The sequence below is a fragment of the Sinohyriopsis cumingii genome, chromosome 16 (genome assembly GCF_028554795.1).
Source record: "Sinohyriopsis cumingii isolate HCF-2022 chromosome 16, ASM2855479v2, whole genome shotgun sequence".
In the NCBI taxonomy this organism is placed as follows: domain Eukaryota; kingdom Metazoa; phylum Mollusca; class Bivalvia; order Unionida; family Unionidae; genus Sinohyriopsis; species Sinohyriopsis cumingii.
The window spans coordinates 77,028,351-77,050,055 of record NC_142976.1 but is presented as its reverse complement, the minus strand read 5'-3'; the positions used below and the strand labels follow the sequence as shown (position 1 = coordinate 77,050,055).

Below are 21,705 nucleotides of genomic sequence, written 5' to 3'. Positions count from 1 at the left end.
TGCTTCTGTTTTTAAAAAGTCAGAGCTCTAATTAGAGTTGTTTTCCTTGCAGATGTACTGGCTAAAGTTTGAAACTGAGGGAGGTAAAACCACTTGCATATTGCATTGAGGAAATGTAAATTTGACCACTCAGCCTGGAATACTTAGCTGTTATTTGAACCCTAGAAAAAATGGCAAGCCTTTGATTCTTTATCAAGATTCACCTGAAACGTTTTGATGTAAATTTTGTCAATAGGTCTGACTCAAAATGAAAACAACACAGTATTTATTTTCAGGTGATGATAACAGCTTGTACCTATCAGTGCACTACAGAAACCAAGGTATGTTTGAGCATGAATGTAAAAACCCTGATGGATGTCGAGTCTTTCATGGTTCTGGACAGGATCTGACTGGACAGCTATCTGAGGAATTAAACGAGGGGGTAGGTGGACAAGTCTCTTTTGTTGTACCTTTGATAATCTATGAAGCAGTTAAATTTGGTTTTAAAAAAAATGGTTATTTTGGAAACCCAAAGAAATTAATACTCCAGTGTCCACAAGCATATTTTCTATTAACATTCACACAGTATTATTGTATACTGAAGGCTCTGTCATTGAATTAATTGCTGTGAACATTGTTGGAACTAACTGAGGGCAATGAAATGTAACAGAATGATAATGGTCAAACTGGCTATCTTAGGTGGAGTCCAAATAATTAAAAGCCAAATACGTACATGTAAATTGATCAAATTAATGTCAACATAACTGGTTGGAATATCACTGTTGAATTTTGAGTACCATATTTGCCGGCCTATAAGACTATACTTTTTTTACCAGTCAATTTTCACTTGGTCTTATACTACGAATTGACTTATATATGGATTTTGTCATCCAAATTGCTTAATCGTATGTCACGTAATGTTTTGTATGGAAAAAAACTCTCCAAAAGTTTGAAAAATAATTTTTCATTTTGGGGAAGAGATCATGTATGATGAAATATAGAAGGATTTTAAACAATTGCATGATGGTCAGTATTAAAAATGAACGTACATCAGATGTAATTGCGCTAAAGCAGCATGCATTAGTAATATATGTTGTTTAAATTTGATATATGTTCTTTAGAATTGACAAGTTAGAAGATGAATAACCATGGCAAATGCAGATATTCCATCACAATTTTCTTACTGCACATCATGATCAAATAAAAATGATGCCCCATTATGAGAGAGAGAGATTTATGATAATCTGTATTGTTCACTTGTCTGTTATCTTACTCATGTATAAAAGTGCAGTACTATATTCCATTTTCAATTGATACCACGAGGTAAGTAATTTCTTTTAGTTTTAGTTATCACTTCCAATATTCACATGCTAATTAAATATACTACAGCTGTAATCAGGATTTTTTAAGCTAATACTCTTATGAGGTCAAGATTTGGCAGACCAGATCAGATTAGTGAGGCTACCAATAGGGAAATGAGTCTTCCCATGGGTATTATGAATAAGGTACCATATAATGAAAGGAAATGCCTGGTAGTTACTCATATAATATTCTCAACCAGTGACATCTTTTGAACTTGCTCATACGACTGACAGCAATTACAGTAACGTATAGCATGGGTAAAGATAAAAAACAGTTGCCACCTAAGTACAGTAAGAGTACTTTCACATTTAAAAAAATTGTATTTGTTGGAAATGGAGAGGTTGTTATACCTGCAAAGAAAATTAGACAGCAAGTAAAATGATTATTCATGTGATTTAACCTAATGGATACTCTACAGATATAACGATTGTGAATATTTAAACCCTGAAGGACTATGGTATGTATTTTCATAGATTACATTTACTATTTTATTTATTAATGTTTTCTCTCTTTGACAAAAGCTTTAGCTAAACAGTGGCAATAAGTTACAAAAAACATGAAAAGCTGGAATCTCTCTCTCTCTCTTATATATATATATATATATATATATATATATATATATATATATATATATATATATATATATATATATATATATATATATATATATATCGGGCCATATTTTATTTTGATCATGAGGTGCAGTAAGAAAATTGTGATGAAATACATATACATCTCTTCCCATTAAATGTGGAAAAAGCATTTTATCATTAATAATGCCATTTCCCTATTGCTGGTAATCTGAAACAGCATACAGTGATACTTTTAATATTTATGAAACTGGAAGTTATTATTGTTTAATTTCATACAGCATCACAAATTTTATTCTATCAGTAACTCAGTAAATTTTCAGATCAGCATAATTATATGTAGCTAAAAGTACATAACATGTTTTACATACTTCATGTGAAACAAATTAGGTACTTTAAGTTACATTTATTGATCCAGACTGGAAAGGTTACTGAGTTACAGATAGGATAACATTTGTGATGCTTTGTGGAACAAAGTGGAAAAAACTGAAGCTGAGGTGTTGAAATGGCCTCATCTTATATTCAGCATCAACTTATATATTGATGAAGATGGAAAATCTACCAAAAATGCTCATTTGACTTATACTCCGCATCAACTTATAGGCCGACAGATACGGCCAACAGATTAGGTACCTTGTACATTATTTCAGTTCTCTTTCTTTTTATTAGTGGCATGTTATGTTGTATAAAATTCTGGTTTATATTAAATTATTGAGCTGTAAAAATAGTTCTATCTGCTTCCATATGAAGTAAATTATTATGTAAATGTTTTTTTTTTTAAATTTATTTCTTGTACAGATGTTTGGGCCACCTAATGCAGAACAGATTTGTCTCCCAGAATGTAACACACCCAACATTGCTCAAAATCAGTCCACACAGATGCTTCTTAAGGTGGCTGATCGTGGACTGCTGTTACGAGTAGAAGGCAACGACATTATTGCCACAAGGAAATGCAGGTAACAGTTAATGGTGTCATGGTATGTAATGGTGCCATGGTTTGCAATAATGCCATGGTGTGTAATGAATGGTTCATGATATTTCTCAGCCTTGAGCCAATGGTTTTCTCTGGACTCCGTGTGTGTGTGATTTGGATTTTTAACATAGATGTATAAAAAAAAAATCAGTCATATTGCTATGATGTCTGCAGTGTGGCAGTTTATAGTGATGTCTGGCACTGAAGCATCATTACACAGACATGTGGCATCATCTCCCACCCAGCCACATTATCCTGACACCAGGCCGACCAGTTCTAAAACTAACCTCTTAATGCTGAGCAGCAAGCAAGGCAGCTGCTAGTACCATATTTTAAAAGTCTTTAGTATTACTGAGCCTTGGTTCAAACCTGTGACCTCCCACATCTGAGGCAGATGCACTAACCACTTAGGTCGCTGGAGTGGTCCTGGACTTTCTGCATTTTCTCAATTTGTAGCACTCAGTATCCTTCTTTGTAACTTTGGCTCTCATACACTTCTGAGACATGCCTGTGAGATCTCATTGCTAAAAAAATTCTTACAGAACTTTTAACCAGATCACAGGTTCACTGCTTGAATTAATTTTCATGGAATAATAAGCACATACAGACTTTTTTCCATGGACATTTTCAACTAAATGACCATACCTTGCAAGTGTCGTCAGAATAATTTGCATATCGGGCTATCTGGAATGAAGTTATGCGGACCTTACTCATTTGCTGACTTGTGTTAAAATTGAACCCATGAACAGTTTGCATTTAAAATTAGAGCAGTTGGATTATTACAGAAAAATTAAATGTAATAATATTTATGTAAATCTCATAGAATACTTCTGTCATATCTCACATTCTAGTACTTTGAAAGTATCACTGGTAAATCTTATAGAATACTTCTGTCAGATCTCACATTCTAGTACTTTGAAAGTATCACACATTCTAGTACTTTGAAAGTATCACTGGTATGGTTCTGCACATTTTTTATTTTAATTGGGTTTTTTATAATCAGTAGCAACTGTTATCATCTGTCATTGATCAGTAATTTGTGAAAAGCCGAAATAGAATCCAATCAGACTTTTTAATTGGCATACCAGTCATTGATAATTTAATCAGTTAGTTAGAAAGATTTTGGATTCAAGATTTCTTTCTAAATACTGTTTGGTTACATTTTCATAAAAACAGATATATATATATATATATATATATATATATATATATATATATATATATATATATATATATATATATATATATTTGTGACTGGGTGGGACATCATGCTACATGTATGCAGCATGATGCCCCAGTGCTAGACATCACTATAAACTGCTACACTGCAGACATCATAGTGATATGACTGAAATTTTTTTAAGCTATGTTAAAAATCCACATAACAACACACACATTTGTGCAAATGAGAGTATTTTGCATGTCCTTTACTTTAAAATATAAAACGCTTCTGGATAAATATATGTAGGTATTACATTTGTAGATTGAAATACATAGGTTAAAAGATACTCTGTTGGTAATTTTGTAGAGAAATATGATCAAAAGTAATCATCAGGTAATTAATTACATTTGAAAAGTGATATAGGTTAAAAGATACTCTGTTGGTAATTTTGTTGAGAAATATGATCAAAAGTAATCATCAGGTAATTAATTACATTTTAAAAGTGATAAAATTTAATCAATTTCTCTGCCCAAAACTGAGAAATTGTAATTTTATTTTAACGTGAGGGCCGTGAATTACAAGAAATAATTTCACTGCCATGTCAATGTGAAGACAAGCGTGAAATTCAAAGTTATTCTTAGATGCTTATTTCACCATGTGGTAAACTGGCTGCCGCATATCAAACCCAACTCCAGTTCAAATCTAACAAGGCACAAATAGTTTTTTATCTTTTCTTAACATGCTATTATACTTTGAACTGGGAATGAGAATTAGGTTTTTGTTTACATTTTCTGCATGAATAACATAGCAGAACATAAATGGTACACCACGGACATCGTGTGGGATTCAAAGAAATATGCTACTTCCGTATGTTATACAGACAATACACATTTTGCTAGCCAATATATTTTAGCATAAAATAAAAAGAAAATTTGTTTGCTATAGAGAGAATCATGGATATATTTCATTTTGTGGATGAAAAAGTCAAGTATTTTCACCCATGAGATTAAATATGATGAAATATATCCATTATTCACTTGCAGGAAGCAAATATCCTCTTTATAATAAAAGTTCTCCAAACTAATTTGATATCAAAGCAATATAAATTATTACAGTGACATTCATTCCACTGTCTTTTGCAATATTTTGAACAAACTTGTGGTATTTGTATACCATTCCCTTACTATAATGTCCTTCATTATAACACAGTTCCTGTTATAAGTGTGTATGGTCATGGATCCCATTTCATTAAGTGGTAGTTAAATTATATGTATTATGTACTTCATTATAATGCCATATATTCTATGGCTTCTATTAGCAGCATTATAATGAAGGAGTTCTGCACCAAGTATTTCATTATAAGGCTATATGCTCTATTGCTTCCATGGCAAGCATTATAATGAGTACTATAGCATGTACTTCATTATAAGGTAGTCTCATTATAAAGCAGTATACTCCATGGCTTCCATGGCCAGCATTATAATGAAGGAATGCTGCACCATGTACATCATTATAAGATAGTCTCACTATAAGGTCATATACTTCATGGCTTCAGTTGCCAGCATTATAATGAGTAACTACTGTACTATGTGCTTCATTATAAGGCAGTCTCAATGTAAGACAGTATACTCCATGGTTCCCATATGCAGCATTAAAATGAGGTAATGCTGTCTTACATTGAGGGAACGATCTTTTTATTAATTGCAATAAATTTGGATTTTAAGGACAACTCATGTCGGACAAGCTGGTATCCAGAAAGTCAAATTCATGATAATTGTTTCTCTTTATATTTCTCTCACAGATGTGCCATATTTGTATCTTCACCATCCATAGACAGTCGAAAAACATTCAAACTTGCCCGAGACCAGCCAGTCAAGATCTATGACTATGAAAACTACTTTTTGCCAGCCTTTCAAATATATTTGCAAAAAGGAAATGAAGCAAAACCATCCACAGATGTAGTCATCAGCTTTGGTCAGAAATTTGACCTCCTGACAGAGGATCGTGCCAATCTTTTGATTTCCCTAACTGTCTATCACACCAAGGCCCACAGACAGCTTACTACTGTAAGTACCAGTTAACAAAAATTTCCAGATACTGGATGCACTTTTTTCTCTTCAAGTGAATATTCTGCAGAGGGAGGGGTCCTGTCTAATACATTGTTATATCCTTTTCTCAATTCATCTTTAAATTCATTGGTTGTAAAATTACTGTTAAGTGTTCCCTCATTATAAAGCTGGTAATGGGAGCCATACAAGTGTGCCATATAAAATGTACAGTCACCTTATAATGAGATATGTCAGAATGATATATTTTGGGGTATGCTGTACACAAAACTCCCAAGAAACCAGATATTTAATGATGCAAAGCCACACTATATTTTGGTCTCCTTGTCTAACAACCAGACAAAAGTATGAAATAAATAGTGATGATTAAAACTAAGTTTAAAAAATGGGAGTCATTCCCATAACTGCATTATAATGAAGGGACTTTGTGTGAGTGACAATCATACTGTAGTATTCTGTACACTCAGAAAGTGTAATTTTCAATTTATCCACCAACTTTTAATATGTGGACTTTTCTTATCTTTTGTATCCAGAATGATTCCCCCATTATGAGGTCCTTCTTGGATATCTCAAATGGTCCCACATTATTAGGTCCTTCTTGGGTATCTCCAATGGTCCCATATTATGAGGTCCTTCTTGGGTATCTCAAATGGTACCCCATTATGAGGTCCTTCTTGGGTATCTCAAATGGTACCCCATTATGAGGTCCTTCTTGGATATCTCAAATGGTCCCACATTATGAGGTCCTTCTTGGGTATCTCCAATGGTCCCCTATTATGAGGTCCTTGGGCATCTATAATGGTACCCCATTATGAGGTCCTTGGGCATCTCCAATGGTACCCCATTATGAGGTCCTTGGGCATCTATAATGGTACCCCATTATGAGGTCTGGGGCATCTATAATGGTCTCCCATTATGAGGTCCTTGGGCATCTTCAATGGTCCCCCATTATGAGGTCCAAGAGGCCCATTTTTAACACAAGGCCATCTTCTTCCACATCAAAGTTAAATATGATTAATTATTAATAATTAATAATTAATGTTAAATATGATTAGTTTTAATTGGTGCATGAGTAGAGGGTTCAAAATTAAAAGACAACATGGCAACTACCTTTTCTGTCATGCTGTCTATTTGCCAAGATGTATATAGTCACATCTGTTTATGTCTCCCTATCTTATCTATACAATTATAAACCTTAGTTGAGGTGAATATTATATTTTATTAACCAGTAAGCCTCATATTGACTAATACAAAGTGCAGTTCAGAATGTCATGTTTTTTAGTTCATAAAACTATATTCTTCTCAACAAAGGTCAATGGTTGTTTTATTACTTGTTATAACACAAGATTTAAAATTGGATAAATCTGTCCTTTATGGACAGGCATTCTTTATATCAGTGAAATTATTAATGCACCGACTTAATGCACGTGCCTTAACCAACGATATATAAGTGATAATATAATGAGATGCACAATGAAACCATCAGTATTTAATAGTGTACAACTTTTATTTTGTGGCAATGGCCTTTGTTTGCAGTGAAACAATTTTTTTTGGAAAAAATCAGTGTCATTGGTCCACATAAGTCAGGTTTCCTTTATATACAGGATGCCAATATTAGGAATTTCCTTGGATTTCTGAAAGTGTCCTAAATTAAGAACAGGTTTCATTAGATAAATTGATTTATGTTTACTTACGTACTTGTATGTTTGTTCCTTGTTTTTGTTTTTGTTTACTACAAATGTGAACCAGTACTTAAATACTGACCTTTAGATTGTCTTGCTTATTTTGTTTATTAACGTATAATGGTCAAGCAACTGCAAAGACCATGGACTTAGATCTGCCATTATATTAAAAGTATTACAGAGACCATAGACACAGACCTGTCATTGTATAATAAATATTCCAAAGACCATAGACATAGACCTGTCATTGTATAATAAATATTACAAAGATCATAGACACAGATCTGTCATTGTCTAATAAATATTACAAAGACTATAGACACAGATCTGTCATTGTCTAATAAATATTACAAAGACTATAGACACAGACCTGTCATTGTATAATAAATATTACAAAGACTATAGACACAGCCCTGTCATTGTCTATAAAATATTACAAAGACCATAGACACAGATCTGTCATTGTCTAATAAATATTACAGAGACCATATACATAGATCTGTCATTGTCTAATAAATATTACAAAGACCATAGACACAGACCTGTCATTGTCTAATAAATATTAGAGACCATAGACGTAGATCTGTCATTGTCTAATAAATATTACAAAGCTTATAGAAACAGATCTGTTATTGTCTAATAAATATTAGAGACCATATACATAGATCTGTCATTGTCTAATAAATATTACAAAGACCATCGACACAGACCTGTCACTAATAAATATTAGAGACTATAGACATATATCTGTCATTGCCTAATAAATGTTAGAGACTATAGACATATACGTCATTGCCTAATAAATATTAGAGACTATAGACATATATCTGTCATTGCCTAATAAATATTACAAATATAGACACAGATCTGTCATTGTCTAATAAATATTACAAGACCATAGACACAAATCTGTCATTGTCTAATAAATATTACACAGACTATAGACATAGATCTGTCATTGTCTAATAAATATTACAGAGACCACAGACATAGATCTGTCATTGTCTAATGAATATTACAAAGACCATAGACACAGACTTGCCATTAAGACAATAAGTATTACAAAAAAAGGAAAGAAATAATGTGTGATATTTTGTTTACCTTGCAGGTGTCGTGTCACAGCCCAATAACACCGACCATTGAGGTCTCCAAATCTGATGAATACGACAAATACTTGGATGGCATGAAAAGAGTGACATTATATGAACCTATCCAACCTCATTTGCCAATAAATGGATACAACTGATAGTCTAGAAAAAGCTTTTCTGAGATGTGCTATAGTTTACCTTTCTTCTTTTATTTTTCCCTTGGTTTAAACATACACCATAAACTTACAGTTTGTTAGAGCACAAATTCACTAACAATTCACAGTTCCTTGTCTCTTTGCAAAGATTAAAGAAATCTTCATATTTTACTTAATTTGCATTTTTCTTTTGTTCTCTTGTATAGCTGTTTGTGTTAAAAAATCACACAATTTCTGTTACATTTTGCACTTTTTACTATTTCAATCATGTTAGCATTCATTAGGCAAATTTGTGATATTTCATTGTCATGATAAACAGTTTTGCAGAGATAGAAATGCCTTTTATTTGATCACACAAATTGTGATTGTTTTGTGACCTTCTAATTTATGTGCCATATGTAGATATAGTTCTTTATTGTGTAGACTATAGATTTCTTTGTGTACAGCATAGAGTTCATTTCATACAGTATTTTATACCATTTTACTTACATTGTCCTACCCAAAACCATGTACCATATCCACCAAATTGTTTTCTGTAAAAAAAATCTGTATAGAAAAATGCATGTACAACTCTTCATTATTACAAAACCCTTCATGATTACAACATTCTTCATTATTACAATACCCTTCATTATAATGAACAAACATTATTACAATTTACTTCATTATCACAAAACCCTTCATGATTACAATATTCTTCATTTTTACAATACCCTTCATTATAATGAACACCCTTCATTATTACAATTTACTTCATTATCACAAAAACACTTCATTATTGCAACACACCTTAATATTACAACACACTTCCTGATGTAACAGAATACTGCTATGGTGCCTATGACCAAAATTAAACCAGTTTACTTAAATTGCCTATATGGCAATATGGGTGGGAAAAAAATGTGAAGCATGATATTATAAAATTAATTCCTATTTAAAACATCTATCTTCAGTCTATCTTGTATTTTTCCTACATGTGCAACCATTCGGCCACGCTAAATTTTTAAAACATTATTATTAGGCAAGTTTAAATGCACAAATAGCATGACATGAGAAAAAATATATACAATTTACTAAAATGAAAATTATTACAATACATATGACTGGATGTTTTCTCTTTTCTTTATCCCACCCCCAGTACAACACGCATGCATTCATTGACTTTTTAAACCTTTTCACATTCCTTGGTTTGGTGCATAATGCTGTTATAGAACCCAACTGCCTTGGTTATGAGAAGGAAGAGTTATATGTGCATATTAAAGAATTGCTGGCATTTGTATTTCACAGGATTGTCTTCAAACGAATGTATGTAGCAACAGTTTTAGTCTAAAAGAATATCATTTAGAGCAATAGAGCAAACAAAATAAGAAAACACATTAAAACTCATTATGCTATCGCAGATCTGGATCTTTCTTTGCAGTTTGACGTGACTTGTATGCAAGTATGTACAGTAGATCTGCTAACACATTATGTGACAGCAGATCTGGGTCGATGCAATTTGCAGTTGAATCGGACTCGTAATATTTGTATTTCAATAGCATTCCACTGTAAGACTGCTGCAAATCAGTTTGTTGCCATGGATACTCATTAGCACCGGAAACAAATGTACAGTCTGTTTTTAAAAAAATTAATTTCTATGTATCTGACAATCTTGTTTATGGGAACAATTTATTTAACAACCGTGTCCAATTTTTGGGATAAGATTTTTAAAAGATCATCTCACTGACTAAACTGTTGGTTGGTCACAGCATCTACGATGTAATCAGGAACTTGTCAGACTTGTTTACAGGAGAATTAGATGAAGATAATGTATTCAAGTGCTGTTTCTACAGAATCCTTAACAACATGACCGTCATATCAATCTGAGTTTTTATAGAGAAGATTTGCTTGAGATAAATGAAACTAGACTGGATAAATCTACCACACTGCATGCTGGATAGGAGACACTGATATAGAGTAGAACTTTGGAAATTTAAATCAATGTGACACTAAATTTTTGCTCAAGTTTTTGGTACTTTCAGCTGAGTGAGTCATTGCAACATTGCCTATTGTTTGAGCAGGGGTTGTTTGAATTATTGTTGTTTTTTACTGTCATTTCTCTTCTGAATAAAGTGTCATTTTTCTTGGACGAAGATTAAACTTGAATATTTGGGAAGAAAAGTATAGTGCAGCCTCCTTTCAACAGCCAAACACACAAGAAAATATTCTGAATGTACTATCAAGACCATCTGAAAACAGCACAGACCAAGATTTGCTATTGCATAATGCACCAGCTGATCTGGGTCAATGCAGTTTCTTACAAGTAATCAGTAGAACAAAAAACATAGTCTCTGATCTCCCACTACATTACACAATGGTAAATATGGGTCTATGTTGTGTGCAGTTGGACTTGTATTCAAGTATATACGGTTTTTGGGAGGATGTTGTTTGAGGGAGTTAAAAGACTGTAGAGGAAATATGTTTTAAGGGAAATTAGACTGTTGGCCACTGAAAGATGACCATTAGTGTGAGCTGATCACTGAAAGGAGGTGACCATTAATGTCAGCTGGCCATTGAAAGGAGGTGACCATTAGTATGAGCTGGCCATTGAAAAGAGGTGTCCATTAGCGCAAGCTATTATGTGATGTTATATTGTGTAGTACTGTGCTAAAAGTGATGTTTATAATTTGTTTACAGTATAGTTTTGTAAGTGAGTTATTCTCGTTGATATTAATTCAATTTAAATCATTTCTGTTAAAATTATCTTGTAAAAACTTAGCCTTTGAATTAATTGATTTAAATTAACCATTGTTCACTTGTGTCCACTCATATGATCAGATTAAAGATAGTAAAACGGTGGTCAGATCAAGGAGATGAATGGACTGGATATAAAAATATGCAGAAATTATTTTTCAGATTGTAAGTTGTTTTATTATATTTTTCATTACTGTTCAATCTTGATCTTTTTGTTTTATTTTGATTCATTTTATTGTTTGCATGAATATTTTTTCTTCTTCATTTAATCAATTTTTTCTTCTTCATATAATCATTTTATTTTCATTGAATCATTTACTGGAAATATTCCAGTGATGTATATGAAGGATAATAATTAAGGTCACACTACCCTGTGAGTTCATAAATACATTGATAAGCAAGAAAATTAGCCTTTTAAGTTGTTTCATCATGTTTTGGAGCTGGTCTTATTATTAAAAAACGGGTCAAAATACACAAGTAGAGTAAGAGGATCTTCGTGTCAGATATTAGTGTCTCATGGGAAATACTCCTGTTGATCATTCATTAAATTTGTGGGTTTTTCTAATGATGTAGGTTTGTTTTCCAAGTAGACTTTGTATATATACTTGCTTATATGTTGAATCAAACTGCAAACTGCACAGACCAAAATCTATCATTGTATAATGCTCGAGCAGATCTGGGTTTGTGTGGAGTTTTAGAAGCAATCAGTAGCACCAACATAGACCATGATCTGCTGGTTTTGTTTGTTTGCAGTTGAAAATGACTAATAAGCATATATATATATATATATGGTATTTCAGACTGAACTATTAGTAGATGATCAAGGGATATATATGTGGTATTTCAGACTAAACTATTAGTAGATGATCAATATATATGGTATTTCAGACTAAATTATTAGTAGATGATCAATGGATTATATATATGGTATTTCAGACTAAATTATTAGTAGATGATCAAGGGATATATGTGGTATTTCAGACTAAACTATTAGTAGATGATCAATATATTTGGTATTTCAGACTAAATTATTAGTAGATGATGAATGGATTATATGTATGGTATTTCAGACTAAATTATTAGTAGATGATCAATGGATTATATATATGGTATTTCAGACTAAATTATTAGCAGATGATCAATGGAAAAAATATTAGGCTGCTTATTTGACTACAACTTCTGATGCAAGGAGTCTTTGGAACTTTCTAAATTCATACATGTGGTTATTAATCAAGTTATGATGCAGAAATACATTTTTTTTTTAAAACAACATGATTTTAAAGTTGGACTGTCATAAGAATGTCATGTTTGATCAAAATTAGTATATTCCATCTAATTTATATATAAATGAATTTATTATCTGATTGGAATATATTAGATGGAACTTTTCATTATTGAGGCTGACCTACTCTTGGAGCACACTTTGCAGTATTTTCTTGTGACATCAATAAATTCAGATGCACATTGAAACTTGGTTCCTGTGTTTATTTTTGATCTCAGTGACTTGGCCCAGAAGCTACAGATTTTGGGGGTAGGACAGTTAGGGTGCATGGTGATGATATTAGTACCAAAATAGTTTGTTTTGGTTGATTTGGTAAACATATTTTTCAAAGAGAAGTTTACCATTTTGACTGAATGCTCTAATATTTGTCTCATTCTGCCATGATCATCCAGACCCGTTTTTCCCAGTGACTTGAAGGTGATCCCATGACCTAGACCTGTCTCATATAAATTGTTTTAGTTTACTTAACAAAATATCTTTCGATACACATGGCAAACCAATGTTCTTATTGTAATGCAAAATGATATCCTTGACATGCTTGAATTATTGCATTTATTGAGTAAATTGCAATTAAAATCACATTAGAAAGCTACTGAATACCAATAATCACTTTTGTCAGCAAAAAATTATTATAAATAAAGTCTTGAATTTAATAATTTGTCTTTAATTTGTTGATCTTTTTAACTTTAAAGGTAACTAGAAGAATTCTCACATTTTACAATGCAAGAAAGTAAATTTAAACCCATCTTAAGAATTGACCTTTTATCTGGCTGTGCTTTGATCTCCATTGACTGTTCTAATCACTGAGGCTTAGGTCTCCATTGACTTCTAATCAATGAGGCTTAGGTCTCATTGACTGTTCTAATAACTGAGGCTTAGGTTTCCATTGATTTCTAATCAATGAGGCTTCTATCTCCATTGACAGTTCTAATCACTGAGACTTTGATCTCCATTGACTGTTCTAATAACTGAGGTTTAGGTCTCATTGACTTCTAATCACTGAGGCTTAGGTCTCCATTGCCTTTTAATCAATGAGGCTTCGATCTCAGACAGAACATGTTCGAGGGCCGGATCCAGCTCTTGGGCCAGGAGTTGTGCACCCCTGTTATAAACTGAACTCCATTTCAACAACAATTATAATACACCCCCCAACATATAGTTTCACATCTCTGTTTAGCAAAGCAAAACATAACAATTTAGGTCATCATATATAGGTTAAGAGCAGATAGTATAATAATCAGTAATGCATCATCACTAAATTTCAAAACAATCTTATGCATGTGCTTGAAAACTGAAAGGACAGAAACTGACAGAAAGCATTAAATTTAGGCCACTGTGGCCTGTTTCTTTGTGATAGTGTTGTACTCACAAAAATATATCAAATTTTGTAAAATTGTAAGAAAATGACTCGAGTCACTGCGACCTACTTTTGGAAAGGTGGATAACACTTGTTAGTGTGTCTTGACTGAAAGCAAACTGTAGAGAATGTATTGAATTTCATATTTGTATGCCTTGCTATTTCATGGAATGTGTTATGATATGACTAACAAATGTCCATTTTTGGTTTCAATAGAATAACTTTAGTTACAAACCACATACCTTAACTCAAGTTTTTACTTGGGTGAAGAAACGTCTTGCTTTGGAGGGCTAAAGATCAAAAGTCACTCTGACTCAGAGGAGAAAGTTTCCACTAAAAAACTTTGTTCTAGACCAGGGGTCTCAAACACACAGCCCGCAAAATGATTGGTGTCACAAGGCATCAGGAGAGATAACAAAGGCTTCGTGACCCTTGGGCCATCAAAAATGTCCTTATTCAGCCCTCAGGGTGGTCTAAGTTTGAGACCTCTGTTGTAGAACATATACCTTAACCAAACTTGATCATTTGCACTTTGAGCGAGAATGCAAACCAATCTATTTAGAGGTCAAAATTCAAAAGACCAAGGTCACAGTGACTCTTGAGAAGAAAGGACTATTTTTGCAAAATAGCATCTTTTAATCAAACTTAGTAGAAAGCATGCACCTGGCTTTAAAAAATTTAGATTTGGAATTGGAAGATCAAAGATCAAGGTCACTCCAACTTAAAGAAGAAGAATAGTTTTTGCAAAATAAGTTCAGTTCTAGATGTTGTATCCTGATCAAACTCTATAAATGGTTGTCAGAAGGTCAAGAAAGCTGACTCAAAAAAGAAGAAAAAGAAGTTTTTTCAAAATAATTTAGTTCTAGTTCTCAAGACAGCACTGAAATGTATACCCATGTTGTGTGCTTAATTTTTTTTCCATGACTGTGGGTTGTGCCTGCCCGACTTTTGTCATATCTTAAAATAAACAAGATTTTTACCTAAATTTGAGTTCAAGACCCGACATTGTTTACGAGTTAATGGGGTTTTCAATAGAAAATAATATTGTGGCACATGTCATATGAAATATGTATATAATGGATTTGGCATTCATTCTTGTTTAATATCAATCTTTGGGAATCTATGATCAGAGTTTATAGTTGTGTTAAGATATAATTTGAGAGGAATTATTTGTTAAAATAATTTGAAGTATAAAGTGCTCATTGACTTTTATAGTTTGATCTTTGACCTCTGTTAATCTGATCTATTCTGTCCGTGTCCAAACTGAAAATATTTATCAGTGACATTTTATCAGCAACTGTGTTAAGATCCTGTCTTTTAGCATACTGGTGGTTTCTATGTTGAGAAAATGGGGGCCCCGAGTGGCCGAGTGGTCTAAAGCGCTCTCCGTTACGGATCACTGCCATCTCACCTCTGTCTGCATGGGTTCAAGTCTCAGATTCGGCCAATGTGGGTATGTGAGAAAGCTTGCCAGTAGCTTCTCGAGGGTCGGTGGTTCTTTCCGGGGATTTCACGGTTTCTTCCTCCACCATTAATACTGGCCGCCATGTATAGCCTATCGTGTGCTGAAAAATGGCGTTAAACCCTACAACATGTTGAGAAAATGCAACATGCACTTCGAAAATAGCTCACTTTGTACCAGGCACTAGGGGTTAAGTGTGTTATACTTGTGTGAGACATTGGTGTTAATGAATATTTTTCTGTGGAAGAAATGCATAATGATGAATCAAAAGGAATGATTAGATGCTTTTGGCTTATATGCTTCAGCTATATGACCAAAACTAAAGCATACAGTAATAATATCATAAGGTTCTGCTCTACAGTTATTACATGCTTCTGGAGGGAAAGGTATATGGTGAAGTTGTATGCATTTGCAACAAATAACCAATGCGTAAGACCAGCGAAATTCTTTTTCTTTAAAATAAAAAAACCCCTCTTTTTAAAGTATGAAACTCTAGAGCAGAACCGAATTGAAGTAACCAGAAATATATATAACTCTGAAAATTACTAGAACAGTCAGACTTGAATACTTCACAAATTAAAGAAATATCTAGACCAGCCTGTTCGAAAGGATATAATCTGTTGTGTGCTTGTCATTCTATTATGACTTAATTCTCTTGATTAATGATAGTTACAATATCAGTACAATGTATGAGACTTTACCTACACCATCATCATAATGTAGCGATTTTCCATGCACCATTTTCATAAGTATCCCTGTATTATGAATGAGATGGTCCAGTTATGAAAAGACTCAGTTAACGTGAAATGTCATGTGGTATCACTGTATATGAAGGCCAAAGGTGAGCTGATTCGGGATTGTGATGCATTTTGTCCTCAGAGAAAGAAGACTACTAAGAAATCAAGAAGGCGATAAAAGGAATTATTGTTTTTATCTTATTCACATTGGCAAGGGTTCAAGAAGATTTATTGGGCACCGATACCAATCTCTTAGTAAAAACAGAGTGAAAACATCAAAGAAGAAAGGTTCCCTACAAAGCTATAAATATTTGTTTGTGCACGCCCCCTTACATGTCGCAATAAAATGTGACACAGTTCATGGTATATATATAAATCACGGAAGTATGTACAATTGTATGTGTAAATGCCTAGTAATCTGGAGGTTTGGTTTGGTTGTCTGCTGAATTGGAGGACTCCAAGCTTCTTGTGAATCGGAAGACAGTTAGGAGGTACAGTCTAAAGCAGTTAGGAGGTACATTCTAAATCTGGCTGTGGACATGACTTTTACTGTTGGAATATCATCATTCTTTTAGACTGACTTCATGCATTTCTCTGTGTTTTCTGAATATTAAACACTTCACAATTTAAGTTGTGTTTTGGAATTTCTACTGTCAATAGTATCCTTTACTGTGTTGCATTTATTAAAAGTCATCTCTCCCCAGTCCTGGCATTGTTTTTGTTTATTTTGATGCTTTTGAGAATATTGGCAGTGTTGCTTCCTGTGGCTCATCCCTATAATTCAGGGATTGGCAAAATACGGCCCATAACCGGGTTCTATCTGTTAAATTACATCATAAGGTGCAGCTTTAAAAATCATTGATCAGCCCCATGCCCTTAAGGAAGTTGCTCATGCCTGCCATAATAGCAATAGGTAATTCATACAAAATTTTTGTTCAGGTTGATAGTTTTATTTTTTGTATTCCTTTCAGCCTTCAATAATGCCTCAAGGTGTTCATAGATGTGTGCGTAAATAGGCAACATGGGACACCACCACACCCTGTTTAGTGTGCATGGCAGATGTACACATGGATGACTGCACTATTTGTTTTTGCAGTCCAATAAGGTTTGGGTCTTGGCTAAGAGTCACCTAGCCAATAGGACCATGAAGAATGGTCCTGTTTTTCCACTGTGGACAACCCCCCCCCCCCCCCCCAATTTCCAAGAGGAGTATAAGACACTTTCTTGATAGGTAAGTGGCTGCTTCCATGAAAGAGGGGTCTCGAAAATAGAAAACTGCCTGCACACGCTTGGTGAGAAGATGTCAGTTCCCGAGAAGGGAGATCCTTGGCATTGTGAAGTTGTCATATCCCAACAACAAGCTAGCCTCCCTGAAGCAAGGGAAGCACAACTATCCTCTTGCTTAAGTAGACCTCAAATTAAATCAAAGAGATCTTGTTCGTTCATCAAGTTCTCAAACAAAGACTCCAATAAACAGCTACATTATATGACCAATCATCAGCAATGAGGCACTGGTCACTGATCAGGTGACAGTCATCAAATATCTACATGCTCAAAATGTCATATTACTGTTGGCTACTGTTAGTTTTGCAGTGGGAAAACACAAATAACCACATTAAAAGTCTACCCAAAAAGTCACCTACAGAGTACTTCAGAGCCAGTACTTTATAACCACTAGGAAGTCAATGACTGTTGTTCTAAATATGTAACCATGCTAAACTGTAGGAAGCAACTTCTCTGGTGTCCAGCTTACCAAGAATTAGTCTACTGGTTACAATTTACAGCTAATGGCCTTTTCTAAATTTCTGTTACTTCCACCACTCACATGCTGCAGCTATCATTAAGAGAAAACTTGTTTAATGTTTGCTATTACACTTTTTTCATCATGCTCTTAGTACTGCTTCACAATTCCACACTTATTTATATAGTTTTGTCCGTACATAAATTTGAGATCAACCAATGACATTAATTATAAATCTTTCTTTTCCATTATTAATCATTAATAAGTTTAATTTGTTACATGTTTTATGTATATATACTTATATATGATAATGAATGAAGGACATCAAGTGTGATATCAACTGATGTCTGTTCTTGCAGATCCATCTCCACTGAGGTACAATTATCAAAGACTGCACCCTTTCTTATTCGACCTTAAATCTCAAAACAGTAATCACAACTGTATTTCTTCCAATTTGATTAAAATCAACAGGAAACTTGTCAGCTCGAAACCTTAATTTGAACTAATATGAATATTCAAGTGTACATTCTTCTGTAACCATTGCTCTTCTTGAACTTAAACATTAACTACCAGAAAAACTGAACGGGAAACAGGATGGTTTTGACAAAATTAGATACAGGACAGTTTGATTTGAATGTGGAAAGTTTCTATAAAGGTGTGAAAAGCTAATGCCTCATTATCACACCCAGATAGAAATTCCTATTAATGTATGAAAAGCTAAAGCCTCAATTTCACATCCTGAGAGAAGTTCCTATCAAGACGTGACAGGCTAAAACCTCATTATTACATCCAAATAGAGGTTCCTATCAAGATGTAACTTGAAAAATCATCAATTTCACATCCAAATAGAAGTTTCTATCAAGGTGAGTCAGGCTAAATCCTCAATTTCATATCCAAATAGAAGTTCCTATCAAGGTGAGACAGGCTAAAACCTCAATTTCACATCATGATAGAACTTCCAATCAGGGTGTGACTGTCTAAAGTCTCAATTTCACAGCCAAATAGAGGTTCCTATCAAGGTGAGACAGGCTAAAACCTCACTATCACATCATGATAGAACTTCCTATCAGAGCGTGATAGGCTAAAGCCTCAATTTCACATCCAAATAAAAGTTCCTATCAGGGTGTAACTGAAAAAATCCTCAATTTCACATCCAGATAGAAGTTCCTATTGAGGTGAAACAGACTAGAACCTCAATTTCACATTCAAATAGAAGTTCCTATCAAGGTGAGACAGGCTAAAACCTCATTTATCACATCATGATTAGAACTTCCTATCAGGGCATTTCAGGCTAAATCCTCAATTTCACATCCAAAAAAAGAGTTCCTATCAAGGTGAGACCGGCTAAGGCCTCAATTTCACATCCGAATAGAGGTTTCCTATAAAGATGTAACTGGAAAAATCCTCAATTTCAAATCCAAATAGAAGTTCCTATCAAGGTGAGACAGGCTAGAACCACAATTTCACATCCATATAGAAGTTCCTTTCAAGGTGAGACAGGCTAGAACCACAATTTCACATCTAAATAAAAGTTCCTATCAGGGTGTGACAGGTTAAAGCCTCAGTATCTCAATATCAAAAGGATGGATGGATGGATGATGGATGGATGGTTGAGCTTTCTCTAGAGCACATTTTTATGTCTTTGTTGCAGTAATTTGGACACTGATCTGACCAATATCGGTGACTGCATTTTCCATGATGCCCTCATCATCATTTTGAGTGTTTTAGTTGAATGCAATGTCACTGGTTGCCAAAGCACTTTATACTGCACACTAATTACTGTTAAGTCACATATTTGACAAGGCAATAAATTAACCACATGATGAAAATGGTCCATCCAATCCTTGGACCAACTTAATTTTAACTTGCTCTGTCCTAATTATTGTCAAAATCACTTAATGTTGACTTGCTCTGTCCTAATTATTATGTCAAAATCACCTGATTTTAACTTGCTCTGTCCTATATATTTTCAAAATCACTTGAATTTAACTTGTTCTGCCCTAATCAATTATGTCAAAATCACTTAATTTAAAGTTGTTCTGCCCTAATTATTGTCAAAATCACTTAATTCTAACTTGCTGTCTTAATTATGTCAAAATCACTTACTTTTAACTTGTTCTGTCCTAATTATTGTCAAAATCACTTAATGTTGACTTGCTCTGTCCTAATTATTATGTCAAAATCACCTGATTTTAACTTGCTCTGTCCTATATATTTTCAAAATCACTTGAATTTAACTTGTTCTGCCCTAATTATGTCAAAATCACTTAATTTAAAGTTGTTCTGCCCTAATTATTGACAAAATCACCTAATTCTAACTTGCTCACCAAAATTATGTAAAAATCACTTAATTTTAACTTGCTCTGTCTTAACTATAAATGTCAAAATCACTTAATTTTTACTTGAGCATGAGTGCAGATCAAAACAAAGCATAAACTTACAAAAATAAACCTCTTTGGTGGTGAAATTAAAAGATTTGATCCAATGCCATCATGAAGCAGAAGGGAAATCAAAAGTGAACTCAATATCACAAAACAAAAAAGAATGCTGTCACTGAACTGTTAATTGTTCAACTCAAAGTTAGTGGATTTACCAAAGTGCAAAAAATGTCAACATCATAATCAGCAATAGCAACAGTATGTAAATACATCTGGTTACAAAATGAACACACTGTTATTGGGAAATCTGTAGCAAATCATAAGGTTAAACTTAATGATTGCTGGCTCTGCATGACGAGACCCATGGAGGGGTCAAACAGAATTTTATTTCCTAATGAATGTATATTACAAGCAGCAGGTTCATGTGTCAGACAAGGTTTGTCAAAAATGTCAAGCTGAAATTGGGAACATTGGACATAGCAATAAATATATCCCCCTGTATTACAAAGGGGGAGGGGTGAATAACAATACCTTGGTTTACAGTATTTTTATGCTGGATTTATTGTGTGTGTGTGTGATTTGGAATTATAACGTAGCTTTAACAATTTTAAAATCACATCACTACAATATCTGCAGTGTGGCACTTTATGGTGATGTCTAGCACTGGGACATCATGCCGCAGACATGTAGCATCATGTCCCACCCAGTCACATTATCGTGACACCAGGCTGATAAGCCCTAACACTAACCTTTTAATGCTGAGTGTCTAGTGAGGCAGCTGTAAGTACTATTCTTATAAATCTTTGGTATGATTTGGCTGGGGTTTGAACCCGTGACTTCCTGCATCCGAGGTGGACACTCTAACCACAAGGCTACTGGATCGGTCTGCTTGATTTATTATTATTATTATATTATCAAAGATAAATAATATTTGGCTGTGAAATAAACACTACATACA

The 21,705-nt window shown here is 33.7% G+C and overlaps 1 protein-coding gene across 5 annotated transcripts in view; it reads left to right on the top strand.

Annotated features, from left to right (window-relative positions):
• LOC149780842 (interferon regulatory factor 4-like) overlaps positions 1-13,728 on the top strand; it is a 60,946-nt gene extending 47,218 nt beyond the window's left edge. For all 5 annotated transcript variants that reach the window (XM_089937912.1, XM_089937911.1, XM_089937913.1 and 2 more), the window contains 4 exons: positions 276-421; positions 2,730-2,887; positions 5,868-6,132; positions 8,923-13,728. In XM_089937912.1, coding sequence (XP_089794038.1) covers positions 276-421; positions 2,730-2,887; positions 5,868-6,132; positions 8,923-9,060 — 707 coding nt within the window. In that variant the 3' untranslated portion in view covers positions 9,061-13,728. The remainder of the gene's footprint in view (positions 1-275; positions 422-2,729; positions 2,888-5,867; positions 6,133-8,922) is intronic.
• Positions 13,729-21,705: the final 7,977 nt, after the last annotated feature.